The sequence below is a fragment of the Sarcophilus harrisii genome, chromosome 5 (genome assembly GCF_902635505.1).
Source record: "Sarcophilus harrisii chromosome 5, mSarHar1.11, whole genome shotgun sequence".
Taxonomy (NCBI): Eukaryota; Metazoa; Chordata; class Mammalia; order Dasyuromorphia; family Dasyuridae; genus Sarcophilus; species Sarcophilus harrisii.
In genome coordinates, this window is record NC_045430.1 from 25,683,799 (window position 1) to 25,706,793 (window position 22,995).

The following is a 22,995-nucleotide window of genomic DNA, read 5'->3' on the forward strand; positions in this document are numbered from 1 at the left end:
GAGTTCCTGCAAAGCTCAGGGTGTTTCTGCTTTTTTTGCAGAAACTTTTGCTTAGAGAGGCCTCTGCTGGTGATAGGGATATTGTGTCAGAACAAAAAAGAGAGGGGGGGGGTTGTGATGGGAAGGTTGGTGGTGGAAAACAGTTGTAATGATTCTAAGTTTGTGGGTATGTGAGAGAGAGGGAGGGGAGGGAGGAAGGAAAATAAGAAGAAAAAAGAAATAGAAAGAAAGAAGAGAAAAAAAGAAAAGGACAAAAGGAAGGATGAAAGAGAAATAGAAAGGAAGGAAAGAAGAAAAAAGAATGTAAGAAAGGAAGAAGAAAAGAAAGGAGAGAGACAAAAGGGAGAGAGATAAAGAGAAGAAGGGAGAGAGAGAGAAGAAGAGAGAGAGATAGGGAGAGGAAGGGAAAGAGGAGAGAGATGAAAGATGAAAGAGGGAGAGAAAGAAGGAATGAGTAAGAGGGATAGAGAAATGAGAAGGAATAGACAGGTTGAGAGAAGGAAATCTGAGTAAATGGCACAGGAATATCCATTTAAGTTGATATTAATCACCCTTTTGGTGGTTTTTATTTTGTTTTTGATGGCTTAAATGACAGATAAAATTATTGCTTTGACTGAGGTCATATGCATAATGGAATGACCCAGTAAGAAAAAACAGAGATCTAAAAGCTTGGAGAAAATACTAAAGAGCCATAGAATGTGGAAAGAAATTACTGAGACTCTTAAACTTGATTCCCCTGTGAAATAATAAGCAAATTATTGATAATAAGATAAAATTTTTTTTAAAGGAGTGTTAAACTTTTCACTATAGTGTTGAAAAAATTTCAATTTTGTGTATAACAGAAGATGGAATTTTAAAAAATTAGAGGAATACAGCCATTGTAAAGAATAATAAAGGGCAATATAAAGTTTAAATTGCCTTATAAATGACAGCTCCTATTCTTTTCCCTCCTGCCTGTGTCCCAAGGTCATAGGATTAGTGAATATAGACTTGAGCATGAAGAATCATTGGTTAAAACTTAGATGAGGACTTTAGGGTCAACTAGTTTTCTTTTCTTTTGTTTTCTTTTTTTTTTTTTTTTTTTTTTTTTTTTTTTTTTTTTTTTTTTGCTGAGGACATTGTGGTTAAGTGACTTGCCCAGGGTCACACAGCTAAGACGTGTTAAGAGTCTGAGCCAGATTTGAACTCAGGTCCTCCTGACTTCAGGACTGGTGCTCTCTTTCCTGTGCCAGCTAACTGCACTGAGAGGGGTCAACTAGTCTTATTCCCTCATTTAGCAGATCAGAAAACCGAAATCCAGGTAGGTAGGAACTGAGAATTTACTTAGTCCTAATTTTTCATTTTATATTTGAGGAAACTGAGGCTCAATGAATTTAAATGGCTTCTTTAATGTATAGTATCATCTCAAAATCTTTTATCAACAGTGATCATCCTCCTCAGGACTCACACCATTTTGTCAATGATCCCTTGATGGTGGTCAGAAACTGAGCTCCCTTGTCACTCTGTGGGCTGAGCAATAAAGAGCACATTAGGACAATGACTTTCTTTGTTTTGGACAGGAATATAAGGACATGACTAATTTTTTTTTAAAAAATGAACACCTCATTAATTAAGATGCTCTAAAACCTGGCAGTGTTCTATTTTTAACCCTTATATAAATGTGGTATTATTTTCTAAGTATCTAGCTATGGAGTATTTTATAAACTGATATATCTCTTGACTTTAGTACTATATCCTGGTCACTCCATTTTGTGATGAATTTCCTCTTGTTTTTTTTTTTCCTAAAGGAAAAATTAATCTTAGCAGCTGCAAGAGTGTGTGTGTGTGTGTGTGTGTGTGTGTGTGTGTGTATAAACATTTACTTTCACAATCTCAAAATAAATTTTATTGTGGATATTAATTTTTATTTTTTTTTCTCCTGGTTGTTATGTTCTTATAATTTGTTGATATGTCATTGTAAAAATCAATTCAATTCCTTACACTGAATACTTCTATCTTGAATAGAGCAGGGGGGTATAAACATAAATTTAATATTTTAATTTGCATAGCACTGTAGTTTTCATTTTTATCTATTTATTTTTGCTGTTCTAAAGATTGCCTTGCTTTATTCCAGGAAAGAATTGAATTCAAGGTCATTCACCATTTGAATAATTCTCTTGTTTGAAATATGAGCAATGGGGGTCAGAGATTCTAACTTTTGCATTTCAACTCTAATATTTAATTAACTTTGGGAAGTCAATCCCATTGGAGCTCAGTTTCTTCAGCCAAAATTAAATGAGATTGGATTGTTATTGTTCATCAAGTCAGATTCTTTGTGACCCCATTTGGGGTTTTCTTGGCAGAGATACTAGAATGGTTTGCCTTCTCCTTCTCAGATGAGGAAACTGAGGTACACAGGGTTAAGGACTTGCCCAGGATTGCACAACTAATAAATATCTGAGGCCAGATTTGAAGTCAGATTTTCCTAACTCCAGACCTGGACACTATCCTCTGCATCACCTAGCAGCAGTCCCAAGATTAGATTAAATTAGATCTCTAAAATCTCTTTCAGGTTTATATCTCCTTTTCTAATTTCTTTTATTAATATTTATGCCTAATTAATTTCTAAATTAAATTTGATCTCTAAATTTAGAGCAAGGCAATATTGCATAGTAGGGTTCTAGATTTCAAGTCAAAAATACATTCTTACCTTGTGTAGCTCTGTAACCATAAACAAGAGATTTAGACAGCTCTCATTTCATAGATGCATTACACACATGGTAGATGGAATTAGCCCATGAAAATTAGACCTGGATACCTGGGATCCTTTGTGTTTGTGTGACCCTGAGAACGTCTATTAACTTCCTTTAGCTTTAGCTTTCTCATCTATGAACTGTGGCTGTTGCTACAAACTCAGGTGAGTAAAGTGCTTTGTAAAACTTACAGTATTATTACTATTATTGTCATTGTTATTACTATAATTATAAGTATCGCTCAAAAAGCATTTGAGAGATACATGGTGGCTGTGATCAGGCCTTTAACAGATGAGGAGATAATGACCCAGAGAAATTAAATGATTTGCCCAATGGGATTGTTTAGAGGATCAAATGTGATTATATATATATATATATAAAATCACATTTAAATATGATTTATATATGATACATGATCACAAACTTTAATATTCTATATAAGTGCTTGTCATTACCTATAAAGATCCAAATAACAAATCCTTTAAAATTTACAACCCCCCCCAAACCAAATTTCCATGTGGATACTAATCATAAATGCTCAGAAATGTGGCTGAATTCCCTTCTTTTTTCAGATTGGAAGCTCCTTGAGGGCAGGACTTGTTTCATTTTTTTCTTTGTAGATCCAGGACCCGGGATGGCACTCAATTGAACCTTGTTTAACTAAATTGCATTTCTTAGACCTCACACACTTTCTAAGATCTCAAAGCTCTGTCTTTATATTTTAGTTTTCTTTTGTTTTGCAGACTGAAAAGGGGAGTGCGCTCCATGAAGCAGCCTTATTTGGGAAGGTGGATGTTGTCCGGCTTCTGTTAGAAACAGGTAAGTTCTTGTTATTGTCCTTCAAGTATCTCCTGCCGGGTGGCACCTCCATTTTAGGAGAATAAGGAGGGAAATCTCCTTTTAAACCTCCTGGTTTCCTTTTAAAAACATATATTTATATTATATATAATACACATGCATATATGCATATCTATATCTATAGATATGTATGTTTATCACTTTTACTTCTTCTCTTTACCTAGTATATAGATGTGATATATATCATGCAAAATTCAGCCCCAGCTTTTGAAGAAAAATGTCATATGAGCGTGACTCTATTAATCCTGGCTCACACATGACATGACAACTGACTATAAGTCACATATAAGTTCATTATCTTAGAGGAATGGATCACTTCTGTGGTCTGCACTGTTGGTAAGTGTAGAATTCCATGAGAAACCTTTGAAAGTGCTTCCTAATTTTTCAGCATTATTAAGTTATTTGCAATTTTGCAAAATTGTAATATTATTGCAATACTATTTTGGTGGGAAGAAAAATATATACATCTCTCTCTCCCTCTCCCTCTCTTTCCCTCTGTCCATCTCTCTCTTTCTTTTTTTTTCTTTTCTCTCTCTCTCTCTCTCTCTCTCTTTCTCTCCTCTCCATTAGCCATCCATCTGTCCTTCCATCCATTGTCTGGCTATATTAGATTAATATCAGTGGTTATTATTTTTAGACTAGCAACAAAAAAGACCAGGAGAAACATACTTATTAGAAGAAAACGATGTATTTGTAAAGCTTAAAAACTGCTTTAGAGATCTTTCATGTTACAGATTTGCTTATTAATCACTTCTGTAAATCTGGATAAAAGAGAGAATAGGAATGTTAGGATGTTCTTGGATATGGAGGGCAAAGGAGGGGCCCCTTTTCTCTGTGCTAAGGAAGGGGAATTGTTTGACCCCTCTGAGGCCAAATAAGAGGAAATGAGCCCTGTGATGTATGTAAGCTGATGAGATTATAAAAGAACAGTCTATTTTGAACTGTGGAAATCACAGAGATTCGATTTCCTTGAGCTTAAGGGCCAATTACTTCATTAAGTGAGTAGCTATAGTATATGGTCTCTGGTGACTGAGAAGGGAGCCTTTTAGAGTAATTAGAACAGTCCTCAGAAGGGATGGTTGATCCTCATATTTGTGCACTGATTAAAATGAAATGAAACTTAACTGAGGTCAATCATTTTTATGAAGTTTTTTAAAGTTCCAGTTAGTTTTAGAGAGTGGCCTAAAGAACTGAAAGGTAAATGTCTTATTCAAGGTACAATTGCAAAGATGTGTTAAAGATTGGATCTTGATCTAAATTTTCCTAATTTTGAGATCAGCCATATCCCCATAACTTCTCATTGTCCCTTTAGATTATGAAATAAATTAATTTTTTTTGGTCTGTGGATGTACCAGACATATTGCTTATATGGCAGTGTCACCAAATCAAATCCAGAGTAGAAAGACTAACCTACTCCAGATAATTTTACAGATGGGGAAACTGAGGCTCAGAGTAGTTAAGTGTTTGGCCAAAGTCACAGAGTTAGGATCGATTTAGAACTGCCAGGGACCTTTTAGATCATCTATACCAAATGTCCATTTATAGAAGAAAATGAGCAGTCTAACTTTGTTACCTATAACAAAGATAAAAATAAAATTGCTCTGTTATACAACAAATAAGTGGCTAAGGTGAAATTTGACTCTAAAGTCAGAGCTCTTTTGCCTGAGTATTTAGTGACAATATTTTCTCTTCCTGGAGAAGCTTGTTTTGCCCTCCTTATGCATACTTGACTATTTTCCTTTTATATCCAGATTTATAGAAGAGATTAAAAATCAAAGTTATAATTTGAAAGATCGTTACAAGTAAAGATGACAGGAAAGGACAGCATACAAGAAATGTGCTTCAATTGGAAGATTTTAAATCCTGGTCAAATGAATATGCCCTCAGAGGTCACTGTCATGTCAAATTGCTGTCTCTTATATTGTGATGAACTGATAACAGAACTGAAATTAAGTAGTTAGAGATGCAGCTTTGGGAGTCAGACTGAGATTCAAGTATTCTTCTGACACATATTTTGTGACTAGACAAATTTCTTCACATCTCAATACCCTAAGTAATTTTCTGATTGTCTAAGTTTCTAAGAAAATGATACTGCAAATTGGAGATGGAGTTTTCTTACAAGAAATTCTCCACATTATGGAAATCACAGACCTGGACCAAATATTCCTACATATTGAGAGGCACCATGGTGTAGTATCTAAATGACCTGCTTCAGAGTCAAGAAAACATGGTCAGGGTCCTTCTCTTGTCACATATTAGGAGTTTGACCATGGGAAAATCATTTATTAAAGTCCACAAACATTTATTTAATAATTTTTATGTACTAAGACAGCATCTCATGCTGGGCCTTAGTCAGAAATAATAATTTTTCTGAGTTTAAATCTGGCCTCAGATATGTGTGACCCTGGGCAAGTCATTTTACCTATTTGTCTCAGTTTTCTTATCTGTAAAATGAGTTGGGGAAGGATATGGCCAACCACTCCAGTATCTTTGCCAGGAAAAGTCCAGATGGAATTGGAAAGAATTTGGTATGACTGCAATGACGAAATAACATATAAAGTTGGTTTGTCCTAATAGTGCTTATCAAGAATCAAAGATTCAAAGCACCAGCCCTAACGTTGGAGGACCTGAGTTCAAATGTGATCTCAGACACTTAACATTTCCTTGCTGTATGACCCTGGGCAACTCAATTGACTCCAACTGCCTCAGCAAAATAATAATAATAATAATAAAAAAATCAAAGATTCGGAATGATATAGGATCTTAGAAGCCATCTAATCCAGTTCCCTAAAGTTGTAGATGAAGAAATTGAGGGCTGAAAGAGGGAAAGTGACTCTCCCATTGAACCAATCAGTTAACAAACATTTGTTTAGGGCATACTGTGTGTCAGAAGCGATATAGTTGGTTTGGGAGTAGATACAAAGAAAAAAGGTAAAGACTTTTTCCCCAAAAAAAGCTTGAGGTCATACAGATAAGCAAATGACAGATGTGGGGTTCATTTTTATTCCAAAGACAGAATCCTTTCCCCTATAACACACTACCTATCCATAATCATGCTAAAAGATTTTTTAAAAAAATCAGGAATTAAAGTGATTCAGAAATTTTAATTCTAAGACATTAATATTTTCAATACTTTTAAATAAACTAATACTATCTGGGATATAACATAGAGTTCTAAAAATCCTTTTAAAAATAAAATATAGTCTCTAATTGGGAGGAAACAGAAAAGGCTTGAGTCTTGATTTTTGAGTCACTACAATGTGACTTTGATCAAGTCACAACCTCTGAACCTCAGTTTCCTCATCTGTAAAATGAGGGAATTGGACTAGGTGGCCTCCAAGGTCCCTTCTTGCTCTAAATCTATGATCCTATGAATAGACACACAACCTCTTTCTCATATTAATATTTTATGTTGAAGTTTGTGTGTCCCAGATTCTCTAGAACTAGGATCTGCTTGGGGTGTATTTCTGATTAGAGACATTTTGAGTCCACTGATGCACACTCTGCCGCTGTTCTTTTTCAGGGATTGATGCCAACATAAAGGACAGCTTAGGCAGGACGGTCTTAGATGTGCTGAAGGAGCATCCCTCACAGAAATCTCTCCAAATTGCTGCACTGTTACAAGGTAAAGTGTGTTGGATGGTGGGTGAGTTTTTTGAGCAAAGCTGAAACTAGCATTTCTGGAACCCAGGGCAAGTATCATGGAAAACTCTCAGAGGGAAAAAGCTGAATGGAACTCTGAAATGAACTTTTTAAAGAGTCACATTCAGTTGAATTTAATTTGTGGGGAGGATCTCAGACTTCGGGATATAGGGCTCTATAAGAGAGAGAGAGAGACAGAGATGATAAGTGTCCACAAAAGTCATTGCTGAGGAGGCTGAGGCTGGACAAGGGAGCAGGACTGGGTCAGCTTGAGCTGTGGATACAGAGAGAAGGAAGAGGTGAGCCATTTCATACCTTCTAACTTGAACTAATGCTTTTTGCTGATTAGCTGATAAACTCAGTTGTTAATACTTATCTTTTTGGAGGGTAGGCACAAACCTTGTTGGAAATAATTTGTATTAATTTAGCTTTATTTCAAATCTAGGCAATTTTTTTGTTTGAGTTAGGGATTATTGACCTAGGGCCTGAATTTGTTTTATAGGTATATATATATATATATATGTATACACATATGTTGTATATATATATATATATATATATATATATGTTTAAAACATATATATATTTATAATTATGTGTACATATATATATAAAACTGTACACACATATAGTATTTATGTATACAATGCAACTGTACACAACTTTGCATACATATATGTAAGCACACATTTATATGTAACTGCATTTACAGATACTATATATAATATATTGCACATATGCACTTATAAATATAACTATTTACACGTAATATAATGCATATTATTTATGTACATGCATACATTATTCTTAACTATTCACATACATATATAAAGCATATTATTTACATACACAGCTGTATTTACATAATATACATATATCTACCTACATTTATATATAATTGTATTTTAATATGTTTCCTTTGTCATCTCTTACATTTCATTTTATTAATTTAAAACCATGAATCTAAGGGGGGGAGAAGCCAAAGAGTTTCATAATAGGAAAAAAAAAAAGGCTGTTTAGAATGTCCAAACTGGCAGAATCCCCATACAACTTTGGATATCTCTCTCAAAACATTTTTAAATAATATTTTTAGAAACCTTGAAGAAGGAAAATTTTACAATGTGGTAAAATAGTTATACAAGTTAGGATTAGGGGAAGTTTATCTTCCTTCCTTCCTTTCTTCTTGTCAGTCTGTCAGTCAATCTGTCGGTCTGTGTATCATCAATCTAGAACAATTCACTTAACTTTCAGAATTATTCTCCTAAAAGCACTCAGTTTCTCTTTGACTATTTTAGTCAAGGGTTCTCTCTCTTCTTCCCCAAGCTGGTCATTGGTTACTTGGAGCACTAGCATTTCCTATCCTCTTCAAGGGAAATTTCCCTAGGTAGGTCATTACTCTCATTCTTTCAGAAGAAAGAGGAAGGCAGTTTTTTTCTAACTCGACATGGGTATTTCATGTTCTGTTTGGAGATCCTCAATCCATTTTTTCTTGAGTCTTGTATTTCTGGAACTTTTAAGATACTTTTCCAAGAAGAAGAGGGAAAAGGATTTTAATGGAGGGCACTGTTTCTTGAGCAGTTTGTTAAGTGCAGTAAATAATTGTTTTTCTTCTCTAACAGTTAGAAAGAACTTTAAACTGAAGAGATACTTATTTCTTAATATTTTCAATCAAACTTCAGAAGTTTTTATGCATTCACATTAACCTGCCCTAGTTACACCTCTGCTAGTGATGCTGACCTATAATTCTTTGGAGTATGAGCTTATTTAAAAATGGGGGCATGGTCTACTTTTGGGTTTAGAGTTATCTTTCCTATTTTTTAATGCAAGGTCTTTCCCCACATATATATATATATATATGTGCATTATATATATTTATATACAAGTTATTTGCATATGTGTACATATGTCTGTCTGTATTTAATGTAATTATAATGTAATGTATATACACAGAATATTTGGAAGGTGGAGACAAAGCTACAGTCCTGGAAGAGAGTGAGCCAGAATGTACCACACACCAGACGTGCATTTCATCGCCTGTTAATTCACCGAACCAAAAGACCAAAAGTGAGTGACCTACTTAGAAGTCTTTACCAACTCTTTCAGTTCTAGGGAACAGAGTGGGCGAGACAGATTTTTGTGAAATAATCTGAGGGGAATGAATCGGATCCCACACTCTGTAGTTCATAATCACACCTTACTGAAACATGCTTAGTTCAGAGCAAAAATGCTCATTTTAAGCAAAGGCTGCCAGCTTTTTTGTTTTCAGAATGACAAGCTACTTCTGTTCATCTGTATTTCAAATTCACAACAGATAAAAAGCAGAGACAGACTTTAAAAAAATTGTTGTAGACTATTTGAGGGTTTAATAGACATAATACTATTAGATGCACTGCTGAGAATAAGAAGGGAGGGTAGTTGCATTTGGAACCAAAGATGATAGAAAAACAAAATATAATACCTAAAATAAGACAAAATTTAATTTTGGATGCTAATTTTATACCCACTTCCCTTTTAAAAATGAATCTCAGTTCAGGGAACTTGAATACAGGTTTTTTCTGAATACAGGTAGAAAAACTCAAATTTTTTAAAAATTTAAAATATGAACATAACAATCATTGGCAACATTTACATTTTATCAAAAAAGAATGGGGAACTAGATGGCACAGTGGGATAGACTTCTGAGCCTCTAGTCAGGAAGACTCATCTGAGTTCAAATGTGACCTTGAATATTTTCTAAATGTATGCCCTTGGATGAGTTCCTTAACCTTGCTTGCCTCAGTTTCCTTATCTGTCAAATGAGCTAGAGAAAGAAATGTCAAACTACTCTAGTATCTTTGTCAAGAAAACCCTAAGTGGGGTCACAAAGAGTTGGACGCAAGTGAAAAACAATTGAACAACTTTAAAAAAAAATAAAAAGGTGATTGTACTTGAAACCATAAACTTGGTCTATACAATTTTAAGGGAATATTACATTTAACATGGTGGTAGTAAAACTGACCTGTTATTGTCCTCTTCTGAATTATTTTGGTTCTCTGCTGTGTTTTTAATAATTTTGAATTAATGATCTCATTTATATTTTGAAAGGAACACTCTTTCAGTACCTACTGATCTACCTCCATACCTCCACTGAAGCCTTTGCTTGTAGGATGTATAAATAAGTTATTGTTCAGTATTTTCAGCCTATATACTATATATACATATATAAATATATATGCTATAAATAGTATAAATGAAACCTGTACATTTTTAAAAAATTAATAATAAAAATAACCTGGATGTCTATAAAATTCTAATAATTTGTATTTAAGGTGAAGCAGTAACTGGAGAATTATCAAAACTCTTGGATGAAATCAAACTCTGTCAAGAAAAAGATTACTCTTTTGAAGATTTGTGTCATACAATCTCAGACCATTACTTAGATAATCTGAGCAAGATTTCAGAAGAAGAACTTGGGAAGAATGGGAGTCAAGCATTGGTAAGTCCACTGGCAAATGGTTATTCTCCATTGTTTAAAGATCTACATTTCTATCTAAAAGACAGCCATTGGAGTTAATTCACAGGTCCACACACAGTTATGTTTCACATTAGTTCTATAATACATATCATTTTGTATTTCATAGCACTGCCATCATTATTATTATCCACTCTGGAGAACTACTGTTCTCTCAGTCAGTCCATAAGCCCTCAAGGAGATTACATTCTAAGGTGTATGTATGTATGAACATATGTCTACATACAAAATATATAGAGACCATATAGAAGGGGAGCTGAGAACAAGGAAGGCACTAGTAGTTGGGAAAACTAGGGATAGGGTCCTGAAAAAAAAGTCCTGTTTGAGCTGAGTCTTGATGAAATTCAGGAAAAATAAGAATAGGAGGAGAAGGGGGAGAGGATTCCAAGGGATAACCATTGAGAAGTTTGAAGAGATGGGAGCTAGCATGTTGTGTGAACCAGTATAGCGGCATCTAACTAAGAAACCTGGAAAGATAGGGCTATTAAGGGCTGTGAATGCCAAATAAGAGGTTAAATTTCATCCTGGAGGTGATAGGTAGCCACTGGAGTTTAATGACTAAGGGGCTAGAGTGACACATTCAAACTTTGGCTTTAGAAAAATCACTTTGGCAGCTAAATTAAGACATGGTTATGAGAAGGGGGGACACTTGGGGCAGAGAGCCCAATAAGAAGGTCATTATAGTAGTCCATTCAAGAGATGATAAGGATCTGAATTAGGGCTGTGACTGTATGAGTAGAGAGAGGAAGACTTTATTAAGAGATTGTTCCATAAAGTTATTGGATGTTTAAGCATGGACATCCTTCAGTCATCCCCTTGTGTCTGTGTATTTAATCTCGTTGATGTTTATATAAAAACATAGTTCACAAGAGTGTAACAGCCCAGGAGCCACTTCCTTTAGCACTATTAGAGACCCTGAATTTTATTAACATGCCCCTTTCCTTTAAGAATACAAATCATGACCCCCTTTGGACCTTAGTGCATGGCCTTTGAGAGTTAGTGAGACCCAAAATATCATCCGTTTGCAGTGTGAATTTGAAAGATTTTTCTTTGACTCGACTTTCCTGTTACCAAGAATGTTGCTGAACTGGAGTCTGGGCAGAATGGGATAACCAGAATGATGAAGGACTTGGAGTCTATATTATCTGAAAAAAAAAATCAGTTAAAGGAACTGGGGGTATTCCAGGCTAGAGAAGAGAAGGATGAAGAGAAAAAGGCAATGATCCCTATCTTCAAGTTTTTGAATGAAGAATTAGGTTTCTCTTTTGCCCCATAGCCAAGGTCCTTAATCTGGTATACTTTTAAAAAATACTTTGAGAAGGGTAGCTGGATGGCACAGTAGATAGAGCACTATCCCTGAATTCAGGGGGATCTGAGTTAAAAAATCTAGCCTCAGACACTTAACACTTACTAGCTGTGTGACCCTGGGCAAGTTATTTAATTCCAATTGTCTTGCTCCCCCCAAAAATACTTTGAGAGATATGCTTTAGCATATGCTGTTTTTTTTCTTTGCAAACCTCTGTATTTTATTTTATAAATTTGAAAACATTATTCTGAAACAGTGTTCATAGATTTCATCAGACTTCCAAAGTTGACCCATGACACAAACAAAAATTAAGAACCTTTGCCTTAGAGGATTGGAAATTGTGAACTGGAAAGTGTAGGTTTGATATAAGAAAATAGTTCCCACCAGAGCTCTCCAAAAGTGGAAAGGGTTTCCCCCATGACCGACTGTCTTTTAGCAGGACCTAGATGACCCTTTGTTGATTATGTACACTGAAGACATGTGGGTTTGACTAGATGGCTGCTAAGATCTACCCTTTCCATCCAGAAATTCAGATTTTGAATCTGTAAAATGAAAGGTTTGGTTGCCATGATCTCAGGCGCATCTGTGATCTCCTGGCAGTCCAGAGTCATTGTCATTTGCTGCCTTAGATGAGACTGTTCTTAATTTCTACCTCTGTAAGAGAGATGGAGTCAGATTATACCGTCTCTGAGTTCCCTTCAAGTACTTTAAGAATCATTGAACTAGAGTTCCAGAATGATAATAGCACCCACTTCTAGGGCTTATTTTAGGATAAAGAGAGTATGGTGGAATATTCCTTATTTTATTCAGGGTTGACTAACAACAAGGATGTGGAGAGTCTCACCTCTGATGGCAAATACTACAGGTTGCATAAGTCCAGATGGACACTTCATCTATGAAACAAAGATGGAGAAACCTGTTCAGCTGGGTTAGAAGGACATTTTATTCAGGCACATAGTAGGGGGAGATCTTGGCTAGTGAAAGCAAAAAAACAAGGGACAAGTCTGGTTAAGTGTTAACCAGAATATGCCAGTTATTTGTCAAGAGAATGATCTTGGTTGTTCTCTTACGTAAAGAATCTAAGGCCTTCTGGAGGTGCTCAAGGTTTTTTCTTCTGGAGTCTACATGTGCAATGCTGAGATTCCATAGGGAAGGTAAAATAACCTTGCTATGAAAAAAGATTTTAATTAGGAAATAAAAGCCTTATTAATATATATAATAACTATGTATAGAAATATAGGGGTATGTGTAGGTGTTGACATGTGTATTCCTCAGTGTGAGAAAAGATAATACTTGCATTTACAAAATTCTAAGAAGCAAAACCATACCCTTGTAGACATAATAAGAGACTTTATGGAAAACATTGCAGAAGATATTATTTTATTATCCTGCCACAATAACTTCAATTTATGCCCTATTGAAGGGGGATCAGAAATATATTTACATACAAAGGACAATTTGTTATTATGATGTTTTCTAAGAAAGAGATGGCATAGAGGAGTGGATAGAGTGTTGGCCATGGGCTCAGGAAAACCTGGTTTGAAATGCAGTTCTGAAACCTTCTAGCCATGAGACCTTGGATGAGTTGCTTACGTGTGCCTCAGGTCAATTCCCTAGGGCTTGTCATTGGAGAGATAAGATAGTGTTTTCAGTCAGCAAACTTTTATTAAGTGTATGTTGTCAATGGAGTGTTGGACTTGGAATTAGGAAGATGTGGGGCTGAATTCTACCTCAGACACTTATTAGTTGAGGGAACCTCATTTAAAAAAAATCACTTCTCTGGACCTCAGTTTCCACATCTGTAAAAATAAGGACTTGGACTTGGGGACTTCTCTTGATGGCCTTCTCTCCAAGTTCTAAATCTATGATCCTGTGATCTCCTAATTTCCAATGATGGAGGGAGATATTCAGCTACTAGTGCCTTCTCCTCTGATGTTATTTTCCATTTACTATGTACACATTTTGTGTGGACATAACTATTTACAGGTTATCTCTCTCATTAATTTGTGAGCTCTGTGAGGGCAGGGACTAATTTTTGTTGCCTCAGCACTTAGATCAGGGCCTGATATTCTAATTCATTCTCTCTCTCTCTCTCTCTCTCTCTCTCTCTCTCTCTCTCTCTCTATATATATATATATATATATATATATATGTATATAAAGTATTTTATGCATTATATATTGTTTGTACTTGCTGAAATAGAGCTTATTCATATGAACTCTGTGCTTTCTGGCAGTTTTTATGGAAAGGAATCATTTTATGATTTTTTTTTATAGCATCAACTTGGATTTTAAGACTAAATCTTCTATCTCACCCTCTGGTGTCATTCCTGTTTATTGCTTAAAGTAGCCCCCCATAGTCCACAACTGAAGATAGTATCGTGTCCCAATGCTTTGCCTCTTAAGTGGGTACTCTGGGATTCTGGAACTCTTTTTCATAGAAACTGTAATAAATGGTGGCCAAGTTCCCAGGCTAGCCCACTGACATGAATTTAATTTACAACATACCAGAATTGTTGTGTAAATGGCTCTCTGTGCCATTCCAGAGAGGACAAATTTCTCTTAATCCAGGACTTCTTTATATCTCACTTCTTCCTTTTGTTAGCCCTTATGTTATGGAGAGCTGGGTTTCCCTACCTGAAAATGCTGGCTATCATTCATTCACATTTCCATCACACTAGTCCTGGAGGGAGAGGTTAAATACAGTTTCCTTCCTACTGCCACTTATAAACTCTATTTACCTCCATCAGTCAAAAACTTCTCTTGCTTTGAAGTCCACCCAAATTAGAGCTTTGTGGTGGCCATTGTATACTAGTCTAGACTGGGTCATTCTTGTTCCTCACTCAAGGAGTTTTCACTGGCTTCTTCTCTTCTCCATATCTTTCAGCTTCACTTCCTTGACATTCTCTCAAACTCCCTAATTTCTCACTTCCACTCTCCTTAAATTCTGTGATTTATCCTTTCATTTCACTTTAGTTGCACACAAGGATGGTCTTACCTTGGATCTCACCATTATCTACATGGATTCTACTTTCAATTAAAAAAACACAAAAAGTAATTATACATAACAGACTGTGGCCTCTGCTCCATTTTTTCCTATATTTGTTCCCTCCTAAACAGATTCTTTCCTGTCATCATGACTATAAATGCCTCTCCTATTTAGTCCTTTCTCAGGGTATTATTTGACTTCCCTTCCTTCCTTTTCCATTTTTGATGCTGTAATCAATCAATTCACTTCACAAAGTTAAGTTCCTTAACTTTGGCATTCCTCACCTTTTGGTCATATTGTCATTCATCCCATACAAGACCAAGTTAATGGAATATTTCCATTATCAACATCCTCTGTTCCTACTCACCTGCTGCTAAATGGAGCTGGAGGAAGCCTCATAATCCTGCTGAGTAGATACATTATAAATTCATGTTATCCAACTTTAAATAGGGCCTCTTTGCAACAGACAGTTTTTATTCTCCTCTAATTGATTTTCTATTTCACTCCTCACAAAAGCTACCCCAAACCTCTCCTTAAGCTGTCTCCACCTCTCTTTTCTCTTCCTCTTCTTTTGCTTGAGAACTTCAACTTATTTTACAAGGAAAATTGAGGCCATTTAATGAGGTCTCCTATTGACCTGCTTTTCTTCATCTCAGAATCCCTTGATATCATACCCTATTGTCTTCTTCTCTGCCCAGTTAGTGACAAAATGATGGTTCTTATCTTTGCCAAGGCCTCTCTCAATATGTGGTTAGATAGATAAAGCTTTTATTTTATGCTTACTATACATCAGGAACTATGTTAAGCCCTGGGATTATAAATGCAAACAAAAAGAAGGAGTGTGCTCACCCTTGAGGAGTTTACATTCTTTTTAATTTTAATAGTATTTTTTTCTAATTACATGTAAAGATAGTTTTCAACATTCATTTTTTTAAGATTTTGAGTTTCAAATTTTTTCTCCCTCTTCCCTTATTTCCTCCTGCACAAAACAGGAAACAATCTAATATATGTCATACATGTACAATCCTTTTTAATATATTTACAAATGAGTCATGTTGGGAGAGAAAAATCAGAAAAAAAGGAAAAAATCATGAGAAAGGAAAAAAAATAAAAAGGTGAAAATAGTATCCTTCAGTTTGTATTCAGTTTTCCATGGTTCTTTCTCTGAATGCTGATGGTATTTTTCATCCCAAGTCTATTGAAATTGTCTTGGATCAATGTGTTGCTGAGAAGTATATCTTAGTAGTTTATCACACAATCTTGCTATTACTGTGTATAATATTCTCCTTGTTCTTCTCACTTGACTCAGTATCAGTTCATATAAGTTTTTCCAAGCTTTTCTGAAATCAATCTATTCATAATTTCATATGGAACAATAGCATTCCATTAATTTCATATTTATTCAGTCATTCCCCACCTGATGGGCATCCAATCAAATTCCTTGCCACCACAAAACTTGCTGCTAAAAACATTTTTGTACATGTGGGCCCTTTTCCTTCTTTTATGCCTTTGGGATATAGATCTGGTGGCGGTACTCATGGATCAAAGGGTATGCACAGTTTTGGGCACAGTTACAAATTGCTCTTCACAATGGCTGGATCAGTTCACAATTCCACTAACAATACATTAGTGTCCCACTTTTCCCATATTCCCTCCAACTTTTATCATTTTTTTTCTTGTCATATTACCCAGTTTGATAGGTGTAAGGCAGTAACTGAGTTGTTTTGAAACACTTAGAACATATTTTTATATAGATGACTTTGTTTTCTTCATTTTAAAATTGTCTTTTCATATCCTTTGACCCCTTATCAATTGGGAAATGATTTATGTTCTTATAAATTTGACCCATTTCACTGACTGAAAAAAAATTGTTTCCCCGCTTTCTGCCTAATCTTAGTGACATGGGTCTCGTTTGTGTAAAAACTATTTAATTTGATTTAATCAAAATTATCCATTGTGCATTTCATAATGCACATAGTAGATCTATGATCTATTTGTTTGTCATAAATTCCTCTCTTCTCCAAAGATCTGGCAGATAAACAATCCCTTGCTCTCCTAATTTGCTAATATAGTATCATCCTTTATATCTGAATCATGAATTCATTTGTACTTTATTTTAATATAAGGTCTGAGATGTTGGTCTACGCCTAATTTCTGCAGTTGTGTTTTCCAGTTTTCTCAGCAATTTTTATGAAACAGTGATTTCTTATCCTAGAAGCAAGAGTCTTTGGCTTTATCAAACCAAAGATTACTATAATCATCGACGATTGTATCTTGTTTACCTAACATATTCCACTCATCTACCTATCTATTTCTTAACTAGTACCAAATGGTTTTGATGACTGCTCTTTTATGATACAGTTTTAGGGCTGATATGGCTAGGCCCCCTTTCTTTGCATTCTTTTCATTAATTCCCATGATATCCTTGACCTTTTATTCTTCCAGATGAATTTTGTTATATTATTAAAACAATTTTTGGCAGTTTGGTATGGCAATTGAATAAATAGATTAATTTAGGTAGAATTGTCATTTTTGTTATATTAGCTCGACCTGCCTGTGTGCAATTGATATTTTCCCAAATGTTTATATCTGACTTTGTGTGAAGTATTTTATAATTATGTTCCTATGGTTTCTGGCTTTGTCTTGGCAGGTAGACGCCCAAATAGTTTATATTACATACTTATTTTAAATGGAATTTCTCTTTTTCTCTCTTGCTGCTGGGCTTTGTTGCAATACATAGAAATGAAGGCATTTATATTCTAATGGGGAAAGATGGTATATAAAAAAGTTAAAAAGCAGGAGAGAAGGTACTTACTAGAGGGCAGAGGTTGAAATGTCTAGAGAATAAGGGCAGTGAGATTGGCCCACACACCTTTTCAAGCATGATTCTGGTCTATCTTGTCCTCTGGAGTGTCCTATGATACAGAATAGCTTTCCTCTCTTTTCATGATATCCCAGTAATCTTCAATTTAACTTTAACCAATACTTATTGATCTCCTGTTATATAGAAAACATATTGAATAATGAGAGGATTTGAGAGGAGGTCATATTTAATTCTGTAGCAAAGGTAGCAAAGTCAAGGTAGGGGAAAAAGATGTTAAATCTGGAGTTTGAGAATGAACATTCAAATCCTATCTCTGCCATTTAAGAGCTTGGTGACCTAAACTTTGGTTCTGAGTTTCCTCATTTGTAAAATGAAGAATTAGAATCGATGCCTTCTAAGATCTCTTTCAATTTTAGGTTTATTGTCTTGTGAAACTGAATCTCAGAAAAAGAAATTGGTCCAGATTGGCTGGAGCTTTTAGTATGCAAGGGGGAACAGTAGGAGATAGACCTGGAATGTAAATTGGATGCAGATTTTGAAAGATCTCGGCTATTGTTTAAAGAAATTCTATAGTCAGTTTTGATCTCTTGAAGCACTGAGAGACAATATGGTGAAAAAAGAAAGAATGATCCTGAAATCAGGGGAGTTGGGTTCAAATACTGTATCTGCCCTTAATATCTCTGTGATCTTGAGAAAATTAGTCTCCTCTGGTCCTTAATTCTTTCACCTGTGAAATGAGAGGAATGAACCAGATGGCCTCCAAGGTCTTTTCCAGGATGCAATCTATGATCCTGAGTTTTTGAAAGGAAGAATTCTATGATCAGATTCATATATCAGGAAGATCATGCTGGGAATTGTGTGTAAGATGTGCTGATTAGGAAGTTGGGGAATGGGTAAAGGCTGTGGATTGAGAGATGATTGCAAATTATCCAGACAAGAAGAATTAAAGACCCAAGTCAGGGCAATGACAATATGAACTAAAAGAGACAAAGAGAAAGTAGAAAACACAGGGCCAAGATTCAGATTGGATAGGGTGACTAGGAAGGAGTATTAATAACTCAGGGGTCACCAATCTAGCATCTGGGAGAATGGGAGTGACATAAACAGAAATAAGAAAGTTGAGAGGAAAGAGGATGAACAGATTTGGGGGAAATTCACTTCGTCTAGTTTCGCAAACTGACTTGAAAGTACTGTTTGTTATCCTGGCAATGATTTCCAGGGTTGAAAGAATATCCAAATATTAGGAAAAATGATAGGGTTAGAGTTAGAGGTTTGGAAAGCAGGAGGGGAACTAGATGATAAAAATGGATATTTATGATGATATAAACACTATCAATAATGTGAATATTAATGATCTGTAATTCTTAATAATGTCCCTCTTGTCTAATAGTAATAATTCAGGGCTTTATCGTTACAAATTATTTCATTGATATCTCATTTTCATCTTTACAATTTGGGTGTGATATAAAATATTCATCACCATTTTATAGATGATGGAACAAGGTTCAGAAAGGCTAAGTCATTTGTGCAAAGTGACACAAGTGGTAAATGATTTGAATTAGGAAGAACAGATGCAGAGGAGGAGTAATCAGAGAGGTAGGGGAAGGATCATCAGAATATAACATGTTAGGATCTGTGAAAAGATAAAGAGATCAAAGGAATAGTTGATATTGCAGAGAGATCATGAAAGATGAAGGTTAAGAAAATACCCTTGCATTAAACAATCAGGAGGTCACCATTGATCTATGAGGGAGCAATTTAGATTTAGTTGCCAGATAGCAAGAAATTGAAGAAAGAACAGTTTGTGAGAAAATAGAAGTATTGGTTGCATAACTGGAAAAGAATGACAGAGAAAGGATGGAAGTTTGAAGGCATAGTTTAGTTAAGTAATTTTTTTTATTTTTTAAGGTTGGGAAAACTCACTTATATTTATGAAAGGAGAGAAGGTAGTTAATAGAGTGAGAGACAGAAATGACAAGAAAGAGGATGAATATGATAATGGCATGATCATATGAGATAAAGAATTGTAATATACTTTGCAGACTTTAAAGTAAAATAAGAATGTCTAACATAATAGAAAGAAAGTTTCAGAGACAAGAGGATTTGGGCACAAGTTCTGCCTTTGACACATTTAAGCATGAATATATGACCTTGGGCAAATTATTTAACCAATTTGAGACTCAGTTTCTTTTTATAAAACGCATATATGATATATGAACTACATTATAAATAGGTTCTCTCTCTTTGGGAGATTTCAAAAAATGAATAATTGACCCCATGTTATGTCCAAGAGGGAATTGACCAGCCACTAAGATCTCCACCAACTTTGGGTTTCTTTGAAATTTGGCAAGGCATGTAAAAGTGTGGTAATCATAATCAATGAGGTAAATGTATATTAATAAGGGAATAAACGGAGAACGTGAACATAGCAAAAATGATAGCCACTTTCTCAGATAGGAAGGAGTAGAAACGAGAATAATTGATGGTGTCTTTATATTTTAAAAATAGAATTCTTTCTTACACAAGTAAATTGGTATTTAAGCACATTTCAGAAAGAAAAACAATGAAGTAATAGCATTTGGGGCCAATGTCTTTTAAAAACAACTTTGGCAAAAAGACTTAATTTTTTGGGATTTCAGTAGTCTAGGACTGGTCTCTACCATCACAGAGTATTTAAAAGCCGTTTGAAATTTAACAAAATGCAGCATTTGAAGGTTAAAAGGAACATCAGTGGTCACCTGCTTCAACCTATTATTTAAAGGAATCTTCCCTTAGCTATAATCAACAATTGATCACTCAACTTCTAGTTGAAGTCCTTGGAGGAAAACAACTCACTTCTACTGAGTTGCACTTTTGGATAGCTCTGTTATGAGGGCATATTCCCCAACATCCAGCCTGGATTCTTTGGAACTTTCACCCTGTACTTTTGGTTCTTCTTAGAATTGTCTGAAGCAGGATAAGTGGTTTTTCCAGAGATACACAGCTGGAAAGTGTCACAGACAGGGAACGGAAATCACTCTCCTTGCGTCCAAATCTGGAATTCTTATTCCAACACCCCTCTGGATTAGTCAATGTAACTGTAGTACGGCCTTCATCTTTCAGCTTATTCCCAGTAATTTAGCAATTTATGCTGAGGTCAGCTAGAGAGCATCTAGACGTGAAAGGGAAAATCGTACTTTGTAGGGTATACATCATTAGTTATGGTTCTTTGCCTCCAATTCTATGCCCTGAATTTTGGTGGTGCCCTTGTGAATTTAATTTTTAAACATCAACATTTTTTTCCAATAGAGGGCACTCTAATGCAGCTATTCAAAAGCCCCACCATCTTATGTAAGGACGTTTTATTTTTGATTGAGAAAATTTTTAAATTAAAACCACGTCTTAAGGTGGTAGTTTGGAGCTGTTTTATTAATAAAAGCAAATTAAAAATTAAAATTCCTACTTTAATTTGATTTATTCAGTTGGAGGGTATGACTGCTGTGAGAAGAGAACTTTGACTCAAATTTAAAAATTATATATATATTTTTTCCTTGCATGAATTTCCATTCAGTAGTCAAACTATTTTAAGGCCTTTTGAAAAGATTTACAGAGAATGGTTCTCTGCCTTCTTTCTCCCCTCCCCTCCACCCTGCTCCATGCTGAACTTGAGTATGCAGTTATGAAGAAAATTGCATTATATAATGGACCAGTCAAAGGCTTGTAGATTTACATACAGAGGAGATTTCCAAGAGCATCTCCTCCAGAAAATTTAAGCTTCTTGAAGGCAAGGAGAATTTTATTTTTTTTTCCTTTGTAACTTCTGGCAATATGGCATAGTAGCAAGTTGGTCTCAGTGCCAGGAAGTCAAGTCACTAAGCATTTAAGCAACCGTTATGTGCCAGGTATTGTGCTAAGTACAAGGGGTCTAAAGAAAAAAAACAGGCCCTGTTCTCAAGGAACTCAGTCTAGTGGGAGAAAATGCAAACAATGAAGATATGCATGGTATATGTGATGCTGCAAAAATCTTAGTGTTTTTCAAGCTACTGAAGCTTCTTTAAGATAAATTGGAAATAATCAGCAGAGGGAAAGACAGCTGCTGGCATGAATACCATTGCTATTTGGGGGAAGGAGTTGGAGTTGGTGCAACGGGAGGATGTTTTGGCAGGCAGAGTGTGAGGGCTCATTCAGGAAGACTGCAGGATAAAGAGTGAGGGAGGCAGAGGGCACTGGGCTGGAGTCAGCTAGCTGTGCAATGGGGTGTTGAAGTTAGGGAGAACTGCATCCTAGCTGTATATCTCTGGGAAAATCACTTAGCCTCTTTCTGATTCAGTTTCCTCATCTGTAAAATGGGGGTTAGTTAAAGCACCTACTTCATTGGGTTATTTAGAAGCTTAAAGAGGTTATCATCTGCAAAGCTCTTGACACTTCTTAAAGTGACTTATAAATGCTGACTATTATTCTTCAGATCTAACCCTCATTGCTCATCTGTACAATATTACATTTTCTAACTATTTGGTTTCTTTTTCTACAAATGAGTGGGTTGAACAAGATGATCTCTGGAGTCCTTTTCAGCTCCAGATCTTTGATGGTTCTGTGATCTTAGGGAAGCACACCATTCTTGGGGGAAAGTCCCCACCTTGAAGAAAATCCCCATTCACTCCATGTTAGTTACACATCTGATGCCATATCCGGCACTCTAACTTCAGCTTGTCATCCATGGAAGAAAGATGATTGAAAGCAAATATTTTCAACTTAGTGGGACTTCCCCTGACTTTTCTCCCCTAACTCCCCCAGGTTCCACCATTTCCTCCCTCTCTCTGCCCCAAAATTCCACCTTTTCTCACCTGGATTCACGCCTGGGATTTACAAAGGTATCCAGTTCCTAAGCAAGAATGCGTGGCTTTTTAAAATAGAAAAATTTGTCAAGCCCCAGAGAGATTGTTTGAACAGAATGTGATACTTTGCATTAGGGACAAAACTTGTGCTTCAGAACACAGCATCATAAGTGTCACTTCACCATGGAATATCCCAAAAGGACAGAAATTGTATTTTTCTTTATTTTGGGATTGGGATCAGAGTCAGACTTGAGTAAACCTGAGAGGGCTCATGTAGTCACTGGGAGGCCTGGTGACATTCCCCCCAGGTAACTCTGCCT

At 35.6% G+C, this 22,995-nt stretch overlaps 1 protein-coding gene across 11 annotated transcripts in view; it reads left to right on the top strand.

Moving 5' to 3' along the window:
* ANKS1B (ankyrin repeat and sterile alpha motif domain containing 1B) overlaps nucleotides 1-22,995 on the top strand; it is a 1,348,113-nt gene that overhangs the window by 187,620 nt on the left and 1,137,498 nt on the right. For all 11 annotated transcript variants that reach the window (XM_031941007.1, XM_031941002.1, XM_031941004.1 and 8 more), the window contains exons 5-8: nucleotides 3,476-3,551; nucleotides 7,114-7,215; nucleotides 9,183-9,296; nucleotides 10,541-10,707. In XM_031941007.1, the coding sequence (XP_031796867.1) occupies nucleotides 3,476-3,551; nucleotides 7,114-7,215; nucleotides 9,183-9,296; nucleotides 10,541-10,707 (459 nt within the window). The remainder of the gene's footprint in view (nucleotides 1-3,475; nucleotides 3,552-7,113; nucleotides 7,216-9,182; nucleotides 9,297-10,540; nucleotides 10,708-22,995) is intronic.